The 17,568-nt window shown below is 38.9% G+C and overlaps 1 protein-coding gene across 2 annotated transcripts in view; it reads left to right on the top strand.

Annotated features, from left to right (window-relative positions):
• LOC148949889 (equilibrative nucleoside transporter 1-like) overlaps positions 1 to 15,666 on the top strand; it is a 220,031-nt gene extending 204,365 nt beyond the window's left edge. For both annotated transcript variants that reach the window (XM_089091357.1, XM_089091356.1), the window contains exon 12: positions 15,436 to 15,666. In XM_089091357.1, coding sequence (XP_088947483.1) covers positions 15,436 to 15,547 — 112 coding nt within the window. In that variant the 3' untranslated portion in view covers positions 15,548 to 15,666. The remainder of the gene's footprint in view (positions 1 to 15,435) is intronic.
• Positions 15,667 to 17,568: the final 1,902 nt, after the last annotated feature.

Genomic DNA, 17,568 nt, shown 5'->3' with positions numbered 1-17,568 from the left:
ACAACGCCTTCTATAAAAACCTTATATGCTCCCAGGGCATAATTTAAAACCCTTGCCCTGAGGGTTGTGGGTGATTGTCCTTCTTTAGTAAGGTTCTCTAATATACTGAATCTGATGGTTAGTTTTTCATTAAGATTTCTAGACTTTTAGAGGATGTTTCGTCCATTTTCCAAAAGTCAGGCAAATTTTCTCAAGCTCGCTGCTTTTGATGGGTAACACTAAACTTGATAAATCTTATATATTTGGAATCAGCATGATAAGTTATTATTTTGATGTATCTATTGATATCAAAATCTGCGTTTTTTAGAATTTCGGTTACTATTGAGCCGAGTCGCTTCTTGCTTACAGTTCGTTACCATGAACTGTTTGATACCCCTAGGCTTTTTAGACACACATGATCAAAATTGCCCGTCTTTTCCTAATCATAAAACCTATATGTTGGATAGACCGGTGTTATCTTACACTTGCGAAGTCTATCTATGGCTATCTACCTTAGCTCTGCCCTATAAATGACGTTTGGCCGGATGGATGATAGACTTTTCTATCAACAAGTGACATGATATCATTTTTTTACAATCCTAAAAAGGGCTTATGCCATAGTTGCCTCCCACTCACTCGGACTCTCTGTCTTGGCTTTCTTTACAATTAGCCATGGCTTGATTCCCACTACTTGATTCACGCTACAGCGTTGCCTCTGATTAACCATGGCTTGATGCCCACGACTACTTGATTTTAATTCAACTTGAATTAAGTTGATTGTGAATTAAAATCAAGTAGTCGTGGGCATCAAGCCATGGTTAATCAGAGGCAACGCTGTAGCGTTGCCTATAGTAAAGGCCTTACGGCTCCAATGTTTTATTATTTATTTATTTTTTTTCCCAGAGGCACTTCATATGGAAGGGGTCGTCGTAAAAACTTCAAAAGGGGCTAATTACATTTGAAATCGATAGTTCTAGTTCCTTTTTTAATAGTCGAAAGTGATTGGGGGGCAACAAGCCCCCCCCCCCCTCCATGCCCATCATTCCCCCAGACACATCCAATCAAAATTTTGCGATAGCCATTTTGTTCAGCATAGTTGATATCCGAATAGAAAATATATTTTTGAGGAGGATACTCCCCCACAACCCTCAACACAAGGGTTTAAAGTTATGCCCTGGGGGTATATAAGGGTTTTATAGAAGGCGTTGTCGTAGAAACTTCAAAACAGGCTCATTCGATTGGAAATTAAAGAGCTAGTGCCCTTTTTAATAGTCGAAAGTGATTGGAGAGTAACTAGCCAACCCGTCCCCCCCCCGCACGCCCATCATTTCCCCAAACACATCGCATCAATATTTTCAGATAGCCATTTTGTTCATCGTAGTTTATTTCCAGATAGAAAATATATTTTTGAGGAGGAAACTCCCCCACAACCCTCAGGGCAAGGGTTTTAAGTTATGCCCTGGGGGCAAATAAGGTTTTTATAGAATGCAGTGTCGTATAAACTTCAAAACAGGCTCATTCGATTGGAAATTAAAGGGCTAGTGCCTTTTTTAATAGTTAAAAGTGATTGGAGGGAGACTAGCCCCCCCCCCATCACCCACCATTCCCCAATCACATCCAATCAAAATTTTCAGATAGCAATTTTGTTCCCCATACTTGATTTCCATATAGAAAATATATCTTTGAGGAGGACACTTCCCCAGAACCTTCAGGGCAAGGGTTTTAAGATATGGGGAATCATGGGCGTGGGGGGGGGCTAGTTACTCTCCAATCACTTTTGACTATTAAAAAGGGCACTATCCGTTTGACTTTACAATTGAATGAGCTTTTTTTGAAGTTTCTACGACAACGCCTTCTATAAAAACCTTATATGCCTCCAGGGCATATCTTAAAACCCTTGCCCTGAGGGTTGTGGGGGAGTATCCTCCTCAAAAATATATTTTCTATCTGCAAATCAACTACGCTGAACAAAATGGCTATCTGAAAATTTTGATTGGATGTGTTTGGGGGAATGATGGGCTTGGGGAGGGGGGGGGGCTAGTTGCACTCCAATCACTTTCGACTATTAAAAAGGGCACTATCTCTTTAATTTCCAATCGAATGAGCCTGTTTTGAAGTTTCTACGACACTGCCTTCTATAAAAACTTCATATGCCCCCAGGGCATAACTTAAAACCCTTGCCCTGAGGGTTTTGAGGGAGGGTTCTCCTCAAAATATATTTTATATCTGGAAATCAACTACGCTGAACAAAATGACCATCTGAAAATTTTGATTGGATGTGTTTGGGGAAATAATGGGCGTGGGGGGGGGGGCTATTTACACTCCAATCCCTTTAGACTATTAAAAAGGGCACTATCCCTTTAATTTCCAATCGAATGAGCCTGTTTTGAAGTTTCTATGACAACGCCTTCTATAAAAACCTTATATGCCCCCAGGGCACAACTTAAAACCCTTGCCCTGGGGGTTGTGGGGGAGTATCCTCCTCAAAAACATATTTACTATCTTGAAATCAACTACGCTGAAAAAAATGGCTATCTCAAAATTTTGATTGGATGTGTTTGGGGGAATGATGGGCATGGGGAGGGGGGCTAGTTGCCTTCTAATCACTTTCGACTATTACCCTTAAATTTCCAATCGAATGAGCCTTCTTTTAAGTTTCTACAACAACACCTTCTATAAAAACCTAATATGCCCCCAGGGCATAACTTAAAACCCTTGCCCTAAGGGCTGTGGGGTATTGTCCTTCTCAAAAATATATTTTCAATCTGGAAATCAACTACGCTGAACAAAAATGGCTATCTCAACAATTTGATTGGATGTGTTTGGAGGAATGATGGGCGTGGGGGGCTAGTTACCCTTTAATCACTTTTGACTATTAAAAACGGCACTAACCCTTTGAATTTTCGATCTAAGGATCCTTTTTTGAAGTTTCTATGAAAACGCCTTCTAAAAAAACCTTATACGGTCCCAGGCCAAAAATCAAAAACCTCGCCCTGATGGTTGTGGGTGATTGTCCTTCTTTAGTAAGGTTCTCTAATATACTGAATCTGATGGTTAGTTTTTCATTAAGATTTCTAGACCTTTAGAGGATGTTTCGTCCATTTTCCAAAAGTCAGGCAAATTTTCTCAAGCTCGCTGCTTTTGATAGGTAACACTAAACTTGATAAATCTTATATATTTGGAATCAGCATAATAAGTTGATTTTTTATGTATCTATTGATATCAAAGTTCCGCTTTTTAGAGTTTCGGTTACTATTGAGTCGAGTTGCTCCTTGCTTACAGTTCGTTTACATGAACTGTTTGATAACCCTAGGCTTTTTAGACACACATGATCAAAATTTCCCGTCTTTTACTAATCATAAAACCTATATGTTGGATAGACCGGTGTTATCTTACACTTGCGAAGTCTATCTATGACTATCTACCTTGGTTCTGCACAAGAAATGATGTATGGACGGATGAATGATAGACTAATCTATCAACAAGTGAAATGACATCACTTTTATACAATACTAAAAAGGGCTTATGCCAGATTTGCCTCTCACTCACTCGAACTCTCTGTCTTGGCTTTCTTTACAATTAGCCATGGCTTGATTCCCACTACTTGATTCACGCTACAGCGTTGCCTCTGATTAACCATGGCTTGATGCCCACGACTACTTGATTTTAATTCAACTTGAATTAAGTTGATTGTGAATTAAAATCAAGTAGTCGTGGGCATCAAGCCATGGTTAATCAGAGGCAACGCTGTAGCGTTGCCTATAGTAAAGGCCTTACGGCTCCAATGTTTTATTATTTATTTATTTTTTTTCCCAGAGGCACTTCATATGGAAGGCGTCGTCGTAGAAGCTTCAAAAGGGGCTCATTCCATTGGAAATCGAGAGTTCTAGTTCCTTTTTTAATAGTCGAAAGTGATTGGAGGGCTACTAGCCCCCCCCCACGCCCATCATTCCCCCAAACACATCCAATCAAAATTTTGCGATAGCCATTTTGTTCAGCGTAGTTGATTTCCAAATAGAAAATATATTTTTGAGGAGGATACTCCCCCACAACCCTCAGGACAAGGTTTTAAAGTTTTGCCCTGGGGGTATATAAGGTTTTTATAGAACGCGTTGTCGTAGAAACTTCAAAACAGGCTCATTCGATTGGAAATTAAAGAGCTAATGCCCTTTTTAATAGTCGAAAGTGATTGGAGTGTAACTAGCCCCCCCCCCACGCCCATCATTTCCCCAAACAAATCCAATCAAAATTTCCAGATAGCCATTTTGTTCAGCGTAGTTGATTTCCAGATAGAAAATATATTTTTGAGGGGACACTCCCCCACGACCCTCAGGGTAAGGGTTTTAAGTTATGCCCTGGGGGCATATAAGGTTTTTATACAAGGTGTTGTCGTAGAAACTTCAAAACAGGCTCATTCGATTGGAAATTAAAGTTGCTAGTGCCCTTTTTAATAGTCGAAAATGATTGGTGGGCAACTAGCCCCCCCCCCCCACGCCCATCATTCCCCAAACACATCCAATCAAAATTTTGTGATAGCCATTTTGTTCAGCGTAGTTGATTTCTAGAAAGAAAATATATTTTTGAGGAGGATACTCCCCCACAACCCTCAGGGCAAGGATTTAAGTTGTGCCCTGGGGGTATATAAGGTATTTATAGAAGGCGTTGTCGTAGAAACTTCAAAACATGCTCATTCGATTGGAAATTAAAGGGCAGTGCCCTTTTTAATAGTCGAAAGTGATTGGAGTGTAACTATCCCCCTCCTCTTCCCCCACGCCCATCATTTCTCAACACCCATCCAATCAAAATTTTCAGATAGCCATTTTGTTCAGCGTAGTTGATTTCTATATAGAAACATTGTTTTTGAGGAGAACACTCCCCCACTACCCTCAGGGCAAGGGTTTTAAGATATGCCCTGGGGGCATATAGGATTTTGATAGAAGGCGTTGTTGTAGAAACTTCAAAACAGGCTAATTCGATTGGAATTTAAAGGGCTAGTGTCCTTTTAATAGTCGAAAGTGATTGGAGGGCAAATAGCCCCCCCCCCCCCCAACGCCCATCATTTCCCCAAACCCATCCCATCAAAATTTTGAGAGCCATTTTGTTCAGCGTAGTTGATTTCCAGATAGAAAACATGTCTTTGAGGAGGACAATCCGCCACAACCCTGTGGGCGTGGGGGAGGGGAAGGGGGCTAGTTAAACTCCAATCACTTTCAACTATTAAAAAGGGCACTAGCCCTTGATTTCCAATCGAATGAGTATGTTTTGAAGTTTCTACGACAACGCCTTCTATAAAAACCTTATATGCCCCCAGGGCACAACTTAAATCCTTGCCCTGAGGGTTGTGGGGGAGTATCCTCCTCAAAAATATATTTACTATCTAGAAATCAACTATGCTGAAAAAGATGGCTATCTCAAAATTTTGATTGGATGTGTTTGGGGGAATGATGGGCGTGGGGGGGGGCTAGTTGCCCTCCAATCATTTTCGACTATTGAAAAAGGCACTTGCCCTTAAATTTCCCATCGAATGAACCTGTTTTGAAGTGTCTACGACAACGCCTTCTATAAAAACCTTATATGCCCCCAGGGCATAACTTAAAACTCTTGCCCTGAGGGTTGTTGGGGGGGGGAGGTGTCCTCCCCAAAAGCATATTTTCTATCTGGAAATCAACTACACTGAACAAAATGGCTATCTCAAATTTTGATTGGATGTGTTTGGGGAACTGATGGGCGTAGGGGGGGGGGGGGCTGGTTGCCCACCAATCACTCTCGACTATTAAAAAGGGCCCTAGCTCTTTTAATTTCCAATCGAATTAGCCTTTTTTGAAGTTTCTACGACAACTCCTTCTATAAAAACCTTATAAGCCACAAGGGCATAACTTAAACCACTTTCCCTAAGGTTTTTGGGGGAGTGGCCTCCTCAAAAAAATATTTTCTATCTGTAAATCAACTACACTGAACAAAATGGCTATCTTAAAATGTTGATTGGATGTGTTTGGGGTATCATGGGCGTGGGGGGATGCTAGTTGCCCTCCAATCACTTTCGACTATTAAAAAGGGCACTATTCCTTTGAATTTCCAGTCGAATGAGCCTTTTTTGAAGTTTCTAAGACAACGCCGTCTATAAAAACCTTATATGCTCCCAGGGAATATCTTAAAGCCCTTGCCTTTAGCCCCAGGGCATATCTTAAAGCCCTTGGTTTTAAGTTATGCCTTGGGGGCATATAAGGTTTTTATAGAAGGCGTTGTCGTAGAAAGTTCAAAACAGGCTTATTCGATTGGTAATTAAAGGGCTAGTGCCCTTTTTAATAGTCGAAAGTGATTGGAGTGCAAATAGCCCCCCCCCCCCCCACACCCATAATTCCCCCAAACACATTCAATCAAAATTTTGAGATAGCCATTTTGTTCAGCGTAGTTGATTTCCAAATAGAAAATATGTTTTTAAGTAGGACACTCCTCCAGAACGTTCAGGGCAAGAGTTTTAAGTTATGCCCTGGAGGCATATAGGGTTTTTATGGAAGGTGTTGTCGTAGAAACTTCAAAAAAGGCTCATTCGATTGGAAATTCAAACGAATAGTGCCCTTTTTAATAGTCGAAAGTGATTGGAGAGCAACTAGCCCCTCCCCACGCCCGTCATTCCCCCAAACATATCCAATCAAAGTTTCGAGATAGCCATTTTGTTCAGCGTAGTTGATTTCCAGAGAGAAAATGTTTTTGAGGAGGACACTCTCCCACAACCCTCAGGGCAAGGGTTTTAAGTTAAGCCCTGGGGACATATAAGGTTTTTATAGAAAGCGTTCTTAGAAACTTTAAAAAATAATCGTTTGCTTGGAATTCAAAGGGCTAGTGCCCTTTTTTATAGTCGAAAGTGATTGGAGGGCAACTAGCCCTCCCCCCCACGCCCATCACTTCCCCAAACACATCCAATCAAACTTTTGAGATAGCCATTTTGTTCCGCGTAGTTGATTTCCAGATAGAAAATATGTTTTTGAGGAGGACAATCCCCCACAACCCTCAGTGCAAGGGTCTTAAGTTATGCCCTGGGGGCATATAAGGTTTTTATAGAAGGCGGTGTCGTAGAAACTTCAAGAAAGGCTCATTCGATTGGAAATTCAAAGGGCTAGTGCCCTTTGTAATAGTCGAAGGTGATTTGAGGACAACTAACCCCCCTCTCACGCCCACCTTTTCCCCAAACAAATCCAATCAAAATTTTAAGACAGCCATTTTATTAAACGTAGTTCTAAGTTCTGTAAATTCGGTCTTTGAGGATTACAACTCCCCCAAAGCCCTCAGGGCAAGAGTTATAATTTAAGGATTCTCCGAATCCTTCATATTATTTCTTATGGAAGGGATGCTCGTATAAACTTTAGAGAGGACTCATTTGATTGAAAATTGAAAGTTCTTGTTCACTTTTTAAAAGTCAAAATAGATTGAAGGGCAACTAGCCCCTCTTCCTCCTCCACACCCAAAGTCATCAGATAAAAATGCCGTCATGGTTATTCAAAATTAAAACAACTGGGTTGTCCTAATCTGTTTTTTCTAAATTCTCCATTCTTTTTTAATAGGTCACTGTTCATCAAGTGACATGTGTGGGCTACCACACATGTCACATGTGTGGGTTGTGGGCTACATGGTATGTCGGGAGGAGCGAAACATATGACCTGTGACACCAAATGCACTGTATGGAGACAAAAACTGGAGGTACTTTTTCCTCCTGTCGCATTCGCAAAGCCCACTTTTTGTCTAGTGTGTCCCCGTTCTGCTGACATTTATGTCACGTGCTTCTTTCGTGTCGAGGCGAGAGCTTTAAATGGGCAAAGACTGTTAGATTGGATGTTTCATCAACGCTCCATATTTGCAGATCTAAGATTGACACCCGTTCGTTAATACGTGTCTTGCAGGTTATCGAAAAATTTACTGACTACATACTTGTTAAAGCCACGGATCTGGTCTGGACTCGTCGGTTCTGGTCTGTTTGCTGTTTTATCTTTGTTTCTTTCTTTGAAAGAAAGCAGCCAGTGTTTTGCTGCTTGCCGATGGCAACTGCGAAAATCTTGCTGAACCTGTGAGCATTTATAGGTGTCAATGTTAGGTTAATGAGCAAGTCTTGAGCAAGTTTTGAAATAATATACCACCGATCTTTCCACCTCAGGATTTTAACCTGTATCTAATGAAATTTTTTTTTCACAATTCAAAGTGGCTGCTATCGCCTTGAGAATAACTGCTGGACAGTTGAGTTGGAAAATGTTCGTCTGTCTCGACTTTCAGTCCCTTTGAACATAGCTATTTAAGACTGAATTCTTAAAACCAGATTACCCCGCAGGCTTTTATCACAGAAAGGTTGTCAAGGATCACGGCTTTGGCGGCTCTCTCATTGGATTTCATTTTTGGGCCACTGGGCTTCCCGAGTTCATAACGCCTTGGCATCTGCAGTGAAGAAACGGCCCTGAATTTATCGTCAAAAATGAAAATACATCTCTTCAACCCCAGAAGGCTTAATCTGTACATCTTAATAGGTTTTTTGAAGTTACCCCTTAATAGACCTCTGAAACATCACCATCCTGACTGAGGCTGGTTGACCTGGTGTCCTGAGCAAACCAAAATATATGGCAGTTCTCTGTTGAATAGAGATGGCCGGAAGACTGACTACCTTTAACCTACCAGGTATGAACTTCATCAAAGCTTCAAGTAAGTGGTCACAGAATTTATAAAAGGTTGTCGAAGTTAGGTGGCTTACCTTTAAGACCGCCTTTATCTAGCTTTTTTTCAAAGCTTTACAACTGTTAGCTTTTGAATGAGATGGCATAGTGCGTCTCTAGATGACACTGCTTCGTGGTTGTTACATTATTTTGTAAATGGCGATAAGAGAGCAAATTGCCGGCCAAGAGTAACCACTTTTCCGGAATTACCCTGGTATCCGCTAAAGAATGGGAAGCTTGGATAATTTACAGCCCTTGCTCCGGGAATTTTGGGGGTCATGTAATCCCCAGAGACATAGAATTTATTTGCGCTAAAAGCCCATAAGTCGTGGCAAAAAAAAAATATAAAAAAAAGAACTATTACTCAGAAATTGCACAAGTCCTAACATAATCCTACAAAAACCTAGCTCTATGATTCATTGCGATGCAAAGAAATCTTGCCAAACTTCCGACCCCCATAAAACACTCATACGCACACACTTACCAACCACTCAAAATCAAAATCCCCCCTGCATAACACTTCAAATCTCCAGTCACTTAGGTCCTCATATTCACATATCAAGTGATATACACTCTCATTTAAACCTCCGCAAATAGGACAAAAATAAGGACCAGCCTTTGAACTTTTCCTCCCGATAAAATTTTTTCTTTGTTCCTGTGGCAAACTCTCAGCCCTCATTCAATTAATAACTTTATTTCATTTTTATTCAACCTCACCTTAAAAATAAAGCTTCACCCCAAATCTTTTTCGACCGACAATAAAGACCCAGCGAATATGAAAAAGAGCGCTTGGCCTGCCATTTCTGTATATCCTCGTCCTGTAAAATCCTTTCAACTAGTCCGCTTACTTGGTCCCTCATATTCTCGAGCCCTAAGCGATCCCCTCATATATGACTTAATCCACACTGATCTAATAAACTCTTAACTTTGTAGGGCCATCCCCTATTCGAGCCACTCTTCAACATTTCTAAATAAGCCGCCTTCATCACCCACACCCTAGGCATTACAAGAAATTTTGCCTAAAGCCTAACCATGTAATTCACCTTCGACTTCTTAAAGAAAACAAACTTAAATCCCCTCTAACTACCAAGCTATTTGTATGCTTACTTATCCCTAGCCACCTCTTATAGTATCGTAATTGCACTGTTCCTAGCTTATCTCCTTTCGCATACCCCCAAAGCTCAGATCCATGGTGCATAACACCTATAATTTTAGCCCTGAAAACCTCTTTAACTACTTGGTTTTTTATATATCCCTAAGCTGGCTTCTAAATACCATATTACAACATACCATATCAATCCTTCTTTCTACATGGCTGCTAAATAAATTTCCTTTCGCCTTAAACTTGACTTCTAAATATGACCGTTCCTCAACTAACCTAACCCTTCTACCCTTAAAACTAAGTTTAACATCCTCCTCGAGTCTACCACAGTAATGGAATGCTAACACTACGGTTTTATCTACATTAAGTTCTAACTTTTTCCTATCCAAATAATCTCCTAAAATATCAAATAGTTTCTGAAGGTTTCTTTGTGAATTTGCAACCAAAACAATATCATCCGTGAACACCATCATTCAAGTGGACACAATATCTAAACTCACCATCGGTGCCTCCTTATTCTCCATAAACGACACTACAGAATTTTTATAAACAGAACGAATAATTTAGGAGAGAATCTGCAACCATGCTTAACACTTATATCCTCTAACTACCCTTGAAACCTGCCCACCAACTCTCACGGCCACTCTAGTAAACCTATACATTTCAACTAAAAATAACACAAACGGGATCGAAATACCTAACACTAACAAACTTTTCATTAATAGAAACCTACAAACATTATCAAATGCTCCTTTAATATCTGTGAATGCCGTATATAAACTTCCTTTTCTGGCACTAGTATATTTATCAACCAAAGCTTGCAGACTAAATATATGATCTGTCGTCCCATAACCTTCTCTAAAACCCGCCTGAACCTTATCCAAAATATCTCTATTTTCTATCCACCTCTTTAGTCTAAGGTCTAACACCTTAATATTAACTTGGGTAAACTATTCCCTAAATGAATTCATCGATAATTATTATAGTGAGACCTATCCCCCTTCTTAAATAAGGGTATCGTAACTGACACACTTAACTCTTCAGTCCACTTACACGAACTTATTAAAGCTGAAAATAAGCTGATCAAAATTGCAGCAAAATATGTTTTTTCCCCACTTCCAAATTTTCATCGGAATTCCATCTGTCCCCAGTGCAGATCCCCCCATCATAGACTTCGGGGCTTTACCAATCTTCTCTTGCGTAATTGGCAAAATAAGTTTGTAATCATCCTCTCTGAGTGGGTAACACGCCTGTTGGCTTAAACTCTGTAATAAATCCTCCAGTCCATCATCCTTTGTGCTATGCAGCGATTCAAGATATTCGAGCCAGGTTTCAGCTTCAAATATTTGATTTGTTGTAGAAGGTTAATAGATCCTCGTACTAGTTGCCAGATTTTTTTTGTTCCTTTGTTACACAATTTTTCTAAATTTCTAAAATGCTGACTTTATCTTGTTCCCTCTTTTTTCGAAGTGTCTTTTTGTATTCCCTCCACTTCTGTCGATATACCAGAAGAGCAGATTCCTCGTTATCCTTTTTCACCTCTCTTAGTGCTTCCACTACTTCCATTTTTTTTTCATCATCAGAAAACCCCTTCTCCCTCTTATTTTTTGTTATTCCTCTATTTGGTAAACTACAAGTCTCTAAACTCTCTATATCTGACATAATTGTCCTAAACCTTTATCTACTTGAACATTCTCTATGGTTCTTTGGGTTTAATCCAACTTCACCTCAACTATGCTCTCTCCTAGCCACTGAACCACCTTATCCTTCCTAATCTTATTTACATCACTTTTTTTCTTAATTGAAGTAGTTCTGTTGCTATCAGAAACTTTCCCGTCATCCCTATAATAGTCCTATCAACCCATATATTCGCTACAATAGGCAGATGATCAAACCCAACAACTCCCAGAACTCCGAAGTCCCCACATACGGACCAAAGGCCTACCTCCAGTAAAATATAATCAATAACACTGGTACTCCCAACCCCAAAACATGTAAAATCCCCCTTCCTTTATCCTTTCCCATGGTTATTGGTCCTTTTGACTATTTTGAAGAAAATGGCTTTTTCAAAATTTTGCCACTATTTCTTTGAGGTGGGCAGCTAAAAAGGACATGGAAGAGTCTCAGATCGAACAAGCTATCTCTGAAGTTTTTACTACCCCCTTCATACGATTTGGGCTGAGAAAAAATACATCGAAACCGTATCGCGCTTTACTTAGGCAGCGCTATTATGCTGCCTATGTTGACTCACTCTGTTTTGTTAAGTGACTTGTTGTGTTGACTTGAGGGCTATACAAAATATGTACTAAATCAGGAAAAATCAAAGTACTCCACTTCAATGAATTGAAAATTTAAACTTAAAACCAAACTTATCAAAATCAATGAGCTGATTCGAAACCAAACCTCAAAACCATCTTCACAACGAGCGTTTCTTGCCTGAAATCTATAAGGTACTGTCGGCCATCAAAAGATTATACCAGAAAGTTAGACAAATTATATACAGAAATATAGAATATCAAATAAACAGATAAAATAAACATATCGAATCAGATCAACGCAAAACTACTACTGCTACTACCAACTCACTGCTGCGCCTAGCCGTCTGAGGCCAACGCAGCTGCGTACTCTCCTCCTTTATCCCAATCTGTTCAAAGCTTCCCTCTTTAAACCCTCCCAAGAAGTTTTAGTCTCCTTATCCTTGTTTACGAAAATAATTTTAGGTCGTTATAATACGACCCATTCCCGCCCCATTCGGGAGCGACATGCTTTTTCTTTGGCCGTATATGGATGGCGAGAAAGGAGGATCTTTGGCAATATGCCATTTTTAATCTGCAAAACATGTCCTGGCCATTTCAACTGCTCTGTCATTATAAGCAGGATATATCTAAATTTTTCGTGCACCTTACTTTTTGAAATACAGTCAGTCAAACAGGTACCGAAAATTATCCGCAGACAATTCCTACGGAAAATATTCAACAGATCCTCCTCTGTCTTCCGAAGGGCCGACGTTTCAGACCCATACTTGACCACTGTCATTACTGAAGCTCTCAATATTCTAACCTGGGTTTGCAGACTTATCTCCCTATTCATCTAAACTTTTTTTTTACTGGGAAAAAAATACCGAACCCTGGTTATTCTAGTATTAATATATTTACTATGTCCACCACCTTATTTAATAATACTACCCAGGTAAGTGAAGCTGTCCACCATGTTTATCTTCTTGTTACCTAACATCACCTCTTCACCTTCATTTATTCCTAGTCTTAGCGACTTAGTTTTCTAAAAGTTAATTTTAAATCCTGTTTCTTTACCCTGAACTCTCAAAACCTCCAAAAAATTATTCTTTTTGCTAGATTTTTATTTAACATACTCAAACCGTCTGTATAATTTAAGTCTAGAAGAGTTTTACCTTCCCATTTGATTCCATGCTTTCCCATAGCCTTTGCCGTCGTTCTTTGGACAAAGTTAATCAAAATAAATTATGTAAATGGGAATAGAACGCAGCCCTGATTAACTGCTGATTCAATATGAAACCAGCTACTAACATCATTTTTACCTTAGCTGCTGCAATACTGTTCTCACATATAGCACTAATCACTTTAATGTATTTATCTGGTATATCCTACGGGGATAGGACCCTCAATGAAGCTATCGGCTGAATCAAACAATTGTTCACAATCTATAAAACTGAGGACTAAAGGGCTATGATGATTCTAGCAGTTCTTGACTATTAATCTGAGGATGAAAGTCTAGTGAACGCATCCTTTCCCCTCCCTAAAACTACACTTTTCTGCTCCTAAAACTTGATCTGCAGCATCTCTTAAATCTAAAAAGTATCATCATACTAAGTAATTTGCAACCTACAGAAACCATGCTAATACCTCTATAATTACCATGCTCACTCTTATCACCTTTCTTATAGAAGGTTTTAATTAGAGTTTTCCTAAAATTACTATTTACTTCCTTTTTTTCTTAAATCAGTTTCATAATCTTCAGAATGCATCTTATAACCTCACAACAACTATATTTCAAAAATGCTTTCGCTACACTATCAGCACCTGAGGTCTTAGCCGACTTAGAACTGGACAACAAGGAATTGCTGGGACCTCCAGTTAAATAGAAGCTTTGCGCAATCCTGGCCCATCTTGGTCACAACGTGATTTACAACACTTGGTGATTCTCTTCTATCCATAAGAGTCACAGTCTTTTGCAGTTCAACTTAGTAGCATTCAACTTAACAAACTGTTAATCTTTGTAATCGGAAGCAATATTCTCAATATTCTTTCAACAGCAAACTATCGAAATAATTCTGTGTCATTCAACTATGTGTGTTTCTATTGAAATAATTCTATGTGGCGCTTATATAGATTATGAATCTAGATTATTTCTATTACAACTTCTGTCCCTTCGCGAGCTTAGCTTTAGTTTTTTCATTAAAATGTTCGTCAAATGATGCCACTGGATATAGCCCCTTTTGAATCATCGCAAGTAACGCATTAGCCATAAAACATTTTGATTTAGCAGTACCTTAAGAAAAAGCTTGACCCTAGAATATCTTAATCTAAAGAAGGAAAACAAAAAGTATCGAATCCCAATAAGCATAGACCCACGGCAGGGGCTTGTTGCCCCGAATTCCCATGTTCACTCAGATCTTCAAATTTGGCCAATAATTTGCACAATTTCAAGCGTATTGCCTCCGATCATTATATATTCATACCGACAAATATTATACTACAATGAGAAGCACCCCATCAAAAATAACTTAGTTAGGAAGAGGCTTTTCAGCCTTAAAAGGCCCACCAAAACAAACAAAACCCAGAAAAAGCATCCATTAATGAGAATCGGGTGCAAATGCTGTGTTGTCTACTAGGCATTAATTTCCCCGCGGTGTGCCACTCTTCAGTCATCTTGCACTGCTGTTTGCAGTCAAGGCTCGGCTTAGTGAATTGAAAATTTTGTCGAAAAGAATTAAGCAAGGAGCAATTCGACTTAATAGTAACCCAAGCTTAGAAAAAGGAGTTTTGGTAACAATACGTACATCAAAAGAATCGGCTTTTTATGATTACCCCAAATATGTAAAAATTTTAAAGTTTGTATTTAATTTAAAAAAAAAAATGAAATATTCTAAGTTTTTACTTGGTCTTCAGATTCTTTTAGAACTAGTCTTGAGAATAAAATTACTAACTTTTGCTGTTAATCTTAAAATGTTCTTTTTATTCTTAATTCTATACTTTTTCAAGAGTGTCATAAACGCCTGAGATTTATTTGTTCTCTTCTCTTTGGTGCATTTTATTCAGTTATTTTTCTAGGCCTGTTATGTTTCCTTTTTGTTCTTTTCCGTAAATCGTTCATTTCTTTGGTTTATTTGAATATTTAAAAAAAAAATATTTAAATATCTTTTATACTCTTTTCTTTTGAAGGAAACAAATAAATATATGCCTGCGTATGTCAATGTTTATGCATTTATGAGTGTTCTTTTTGTCTTATCTGGGCGTGAATCGTTTTAACTTTTATTAATGTTTATAAAGTCTATCTTTGTGTTAGTGACATTTTTGCGTTCCTGCTTGTAACTTCGTTGAACTGTAGCCAAAAATAAGTTTTTTTTTTTCCATTGTTGTAGCTTTATTTCTGCCTGTTTGTTATTACTTTCATTTCTAGGCGAGTGTTTAGTGAAGAACAAGAGGTGGCAGCCTCTCTGCTGACATCAGCTCTTAGCATTGGTATCACTCTTGGTACAGCCGCTAGCAGCTTGTGGGTACGACTACTGTGAATTTTTCTACCATAGATTGCTTTCAAAATCATAGTTCTTTGTTTGTTCTTTTCAAATTGCCATTTTTCATCGTCCTTACGTGATTGTTAAGACGTTGAATAGATAATAAATATCTATGTATCGATTGTTTGCGTAAAGTAGGCTTTTGTTTTAAGTATGAAATTGCTCATTTGGCTACAAATCCCATTTGTTAGCCTGTATTTACGTTATATTGTAATACAAGACTAATTACTATCAATACTATCAATACTCTCACTACAATTACTTCTAACCACTTACTGCTGCACCGAGCCGCATAAGGCCAACACAGCTACGCACCTCCTCCATGCCAATCTACTTAAAGCGTCCCTGTTCCCACCCTCCCAAGAAGTTCCGATTTCCTGTAAGTCATTCCTTACGATATCCTCCGACCCCATTTGGGGACAACCCACTTTTTATTTGGCCCTAGATTGATGGCCAAATAGGACGATCTTTAGTAATCTGTCATCCTTCATTCCTTCATCCGAACGTTTCCTATCCATCTCAACTTTTGTCTCATTATAGTCCTAGAAAGCCAGATTGAACGACATTTTTCGTACAGCTTACTATTTTAGATACCATCGGTCAGTCGGGTACCCAAAACAAATCGTGGGCAATTTTTCTGGAAAAAAATATAGTAAATCCTCCTCCGTCCTTTGGAGCGTCATAAAAAAAATGTCGTTCTATCCATTTATGCATTGGCGGTAATAAACATTAAATTATTTTGTTTTAAAAAATAAAAAATAACTAATAAAAAGGAAGTCTTTCGGAGAAAATATTCTTTCTTAAATGAATATTTTGGGCCTCACGATTAGTTGACAATACCTAGTGGAGAGAAAATAGCCCCACCCCCAACTTAAAAAAATCAACAACATCAAATCAAAACTGAATCAAATGCAGTAATTTTTCATACCACTGACTGGCTCACTTGGCGTACAAGTGGTTATATCTACAAAGGTTGATAACCACTATCGTAAATAAGCAATAACAGCAACATCAAGGTTTAAATAGTATAACTAGTTAATAGTATTGTAATTAATTAACTAGTGTGTTTAACAGTTTTAATTAGTTAACAGTGTTTAATAGGTTGTAAAAAGTACAGTAAATTAGTTGTGGCGCTGTTTTACTGTAGCTTAAAAACTATGCCTATATTAACCGCATAGGCTAGCTAGGCAATATGTTCCCATTCGAGGTGCTGGTGCATTATGCGGTCCCACCGCTATAAACTGTATCAAGAAACCAGTCACGACACCCGTCAAACAAGCTATTTGCAAGAGACCGCTATAGATAAATGATTGCAAAGCCGTGGTTTCTCAATGAGTTACAATATTTAAACGATTTTTTTAGGGTTTAGGGGGAGGGGAGGTACCTAGGTTAGGTATTTAATATATGCTGTGCTTTATGCCCCCCCCTAATTATGACGTCCTCCCACCCCAGATAAGGACGATCTTCTTTCCATTTAGCCCTAGACGGTTGGCCGAAAAGAACAATCTTCGGCAATCTATCATCCTTCATCCGCATAACGGGCCCTAGCCACCTCAACCTTTCTTTCATTACAGCCCTAGAGAGCGGTATTGAATCACATTTTTCGTATAGCCTATTGTTTGAAATACGGTCAGTCAGCCGAGTACCCAGAACAATCCTTAAGCAGTTTCTCTGGAAAACATCTAGCAAATCTTCATCCGCTTTTCGGAGCGTCCATGCTTCAGATACATATTTGGCGACTGTCATCACTGTATCCTAATCTTGGTTTGCAGACTTACCTTCCTATTCTTCCAAACTTTTTTCAACTGTGAAAAAATACCCTGGGCCATGGCTATTCCACTGTTAACACCTTCACTGCATCCACCATCTTTACTAATAATTCCACCTTGGTAAATGAAGCTAATTACTTGATCAGTCACATCGTTACCAATCGTCACCTCTTTTTCTTCATTTATCTCTAGTCAAAGTGACTTAGTCTTCTTATTATTAATTTTTAAACCTAAGCTTGCACATCAAAC

This window comes from Artemia sp. Qi Xiang Cuo, chromosome 7 (genome assembly GCF_049724085.1).
Source record: "Artemia sp. Qi Xiang Cuo chromosome 7, ASM4972408v1, whole genome shotgun sequence".
In the NCBI taxonomy this organism is placed as follows: domain Eukaryota; kingdom Metazoa; phylum Arthropoda; class Branchiopoda; order Anostraca; family Artemiidae; genus Artemia; species Artemia sp. Qi Xiang Cuo.
The sequence above is the reverse complement of the archived record's forward strand: the minus strand, read 5'-3'. Positions and strand labels throughout refer to the sequence as shown.